This window comes from Rosa chinensis, chromosome 6, assembly GCF_002994745.2.
Source record: "Rosa chinensis cultivar Old Blush chromosome 6, RchiOBHm-V2, whole genome shotgun sequence".
Lineage (NCBI taxonomy): Eukaryota > Viridiplantae > Streptophyta > Magnoliopsida > Rosales > Rosaceae > Rosa > Rosa chinensis.
This window is the reverse complement of record NC_037093.1, coordinates 60,757,682-60,761,335: the sequence shown is the minus strand read 5'-3', so window position 1 is coordinate 60,761,335 and position 3,654 is coordinate 60,757,682. Positions and strand designations below refer to the sequence as shown.

Sequence of the window (3,654 nt, the reverse complement as noted above, 5' to 3'; positions counted from 1 at the left end):
TTGTTTACATTGTTCACTGAATGCTGATATCCAGCCATTTGCTAACCTGTTAAAGTCTTGCTTTGCATTATGAACTTGTATTCATTCAAACACTCTGTGGAATTGCCACTGCCACGGGTTTCTTTCCTCGGACCTATTTTCTATTAGGTTACTTCCATTAGTCCTTGTCACCCATGTTTTCCTTTTTCTACTTTCCTGCTGATATTTGGGCATCTGTCGACTCCGAGCTCTATCTTGTTTTCAAGGTGCCTCAGATCATTTAGACAACCCTCGAGTAAATTATTAAGTATGAAGAAAATGCAGAAAGAAACAAATTTGTTGGAGGTTTCTGCACACTACGCATTAATTAACGAATACTAAAATGACAGAATTGCAGATGAGGACTGAGGGCACATACAATGCACAATTGCAGGCACATGTGAAGATGACTGATGACATGTTTTTGGGGCAAATTGGCGAAAACGTTGTTTATTGGTAGCGGCAGGTTTATTAGTGACTTAGAAAGAATTTTAAAGCTTTATGATAAAATGTGACGCATAGCAGACTAGACTCAACTCTCATAAATCTGTAACTAAATCTTTCCTAGATTTTCATATCAGTTGAGGAAAGTGACACAGTACACGCTCCTCAAAAGAGGACAAAGATACCAGCTATATACTTCGAATATAGTTTACATAAAATTATAGGAAAAGCATTTTTTTTATATTTGCACTAGAGGACAAAAAACTTTGTCAATCAACTACATTCACAACTCGATTAAGTACTTATGACTCATTATCTTGCGCTTGTTTTTAGTGTCAAGTTGACAGTTTGCATATTCCATCTTTGTGAGTGGAAGCATTTTTTTTAAGGCAAATGAGTGGAAGCTTTGTTTGAAGTTTATAATAAAATGCATGAAGGTTACTTTGTCAACAAAAAAAAAAAGCATGAAAGATTGGAACAAACTATGAATTTATGAATAATAACATTATAGGTTCTTGTGTGTTATTATTAGGGCTGTTACTCGGTCGGTTTGAATTGGTTATATGTATTACCAACTTCAAAATCAAAGCTTTCGGTTTCAAAATTGAACTACCAAGTACCAACCAAAATTTTCGGGTTTTATTTATATCTACTAAATTCTGTAATTCGGTTTTCGGTATTACCAACTTTAGAAATTAGAACAACTAATTCTTTGTAATATAAATTAGAATGAACAAAATTAGATTTTTCAATTTTATAACCGTAAACTTCGTATTCATTTACTAATCATAGCTTTATTTTATATATATGACATCAAATTTAGCAATTTTCAATAAAACTAGGTTATTTAACCATCTTGGACTAGGTTACTCAAAATACATGTACTATTAATTATGTAGTATATTGAGTAATGTTCATACTATTATGAAAACTTTTATGTTTATTTCTTAATATACATGTATGTGTATTGAAAATCATAGTATATAAAACTAATATTTAGATAATCGGTAGATTCAGTATTTACCAAAACCAAATCAATTTTTTCGGTAATTTTTTTTTTCGGTTTTATCAGTCTCGGTTATCAAAAAGTCGGTTTACCAAACTTAAAGTATCTGTTGGTATTTTTTTTTACTTTATTAAGGGGAACCCCAAGGCTTTCCAGGCCCAAGATAAACTCCTTCGGCGCATGTGAAATGCTCCAACTGTGCATTGCAGCACAGTGCCTGGCCACTTTGACACCTTCGGGGTTCGAACATATGTTGGGGAGCACACCCAACTAGGCAATAACCACTAGGCCATTTGCAGTGGTTGTATCTGTTGGTATTTGATCGGTTTGGTAATTACCAAACCAAGTGACAACCTAATTATTATCATAACAGATGACATGAATTTATTTTTGACCATTTATGATCAATTCATAATGATTGTATTCACCTAGTTGATTGATATATAGTGTCTATTTTCATGACCGTATTGTCAAGCACATTTTATAAAAAAATAAAAAAAAATTATCTGATTAAAAAAAATAACAACTAGGATTTTTGTTGCTTTGATTGGTTTTTGGGGCATCTCTAGCTCGTAGGCTTTATTTTCTTCTAGTTCTGAGTTCTATCAAATGCACTCCTTAGCCATTGTAATCTCGGTTGAAAATTTATAAAATTCAACTGTGACAAATAAGAAATCAAACCAATAGAAAAAAGCTTCTTCTTCTTGTTGCTCTCAAGAATCAAATTTACACAAGCATACTTCGAAAAGTAAAAAAAAAAAAAAAAAAGAAGAAATAGAAAAGCCACATCTTAGTATCCTGACAGAAAACAGATGAACATTATATGATACAATGAATCAAGAAGAAGAAGAATTCTACAGCCTAGTTAGCTAGCTAGATAGGTGTGAACTACTAGAGCTTGAGGGACAAGTCTAGGTTCTTCATTTCTTCGTGTTGACCACTCCTGAAACGACTGCCGTTTTCCAACCAACCAACATTTGCCATGTCAAATCTTCCCACACTACTAGTACTACTACCTCTTGATGATGATGTGGTTTGAAAATTCTGTGGTGCCAGTTTTCCAATCGTTGGTTGTTGATCAAAAATGGGTCTTGATGACTTGTGCCCACGATTTCCATACGAACTTCCAAACCCAATACCACTACCACCAGGCTTGTGAATCATTGAGTGGACCTGAATATCCAAAGACTTGTTGTTATAGGCACCATGAAGAGGCAGAGAAGCTATGCTCGAAAAGTAAGGGTGGTTGTGCTGATGGAAGTAAGGGTAATCACCAAAACCAGCGGCCGCTGCTGTTGACGCCATCAACTGCCTTTGTCCTCTCTTTGCCAGAGTCCTCTCTCTTTTGTGTGCATTTTGGTGTCCTCCAAGTGCTTGTGAGCTGTAGAACTTTCTTTGACAATAGTTGCATGAGAAAACTCTTGGCTCTGCTGCCCCTTGATCACCAGGGCTGCTTTGATCTGTTTCTGATGATGAACCACCCATTTGCAGACTGTCGATGAGATTGAGTTCTGGGTTGAACCCACTACTGTTTGAAGTTGAATCCTTACTAGTATTAGAAAGCTCTAGATCTAATAACAGGACAGTATTGGGGCGATTCACCTCTTCAATTTCCTCTTCTTCTTGATCTTCGAGTATCACTAGTTTCTTCTTGCTTTCGTTTGGATCCTGCAGTGGGGTGTTTGGACTCGGAGGAGCCTCTAGTGTAGAAACAACATTCCTAGTTGGTTCCATTGAAGGATATTTTGAAGCTTTTGATCTCCAAAGGAATATTTATGAAACTTTGAGCTGGTATATAGCCAAGGCAAAACTCAAAAGATAAAAAGTTGGATTGATTGATGGGAAAGTAAATGCTTTGTGGTATTTATGGTATGGATAACAGAAGAAGAAATGGACTACAGAACTGTTCTTCTATTACTTTGGGCCTTTGGCTCTTAAATTAATGTTAATTACATATCTTAATCAAAAGCATGTACATATATCATATATGTATTGGATGGTTGGTTTACTTATTGTCATAGATATATAGAGTACTAGACTTAGATTGACAAAAATACTAGATTAGATTGACAAAAGCTGAACACGTTGTTTATAGATTGAAAGTACTATCATTTTCCACTTCCATATTAATATCTATGGATCATTGTTTTCTTGTGTTCCTTGAAATCGGATCGAGGATTGTGTTT

The 3,654-nt window shown here is 35.0% G+C and overlaps 1 protein-coding gene across 1 annotated transcript; it reads right to left on the bottom strand.

Annotated features, from left to right (window-relative positions):
* Window positions 1-2,143: 2,143 nt before the first annotated feature.
* On the bottom strand, window positions 2,144-3,379 carry LOC112172459 (zinc finger protein 1). Its single transcript, XM_024309812.2, has one exon. It carries the CDS (start codon window positions 3,200-3,202, stop codon window positions 2,360-2,362), a length of 843 nt encoding a protein of 280 aa, XP_024165580.1. The 5' UTR covers window positions 3,203-3,379; the 3' UTR covers window positions 2,144-2,359.
* Window positions 3,380-3,654: the final 275 nt, after the last annotated feature.

Coding starts and splice junctions, on each gene's coding strand:
- LOC112172459 (XM_024309812.2), bottom strand. CDS start 3,202: ATGGAACCAACTAGGAATGTTGTTTCTACACTAGAGGCTCCTCCGAGT.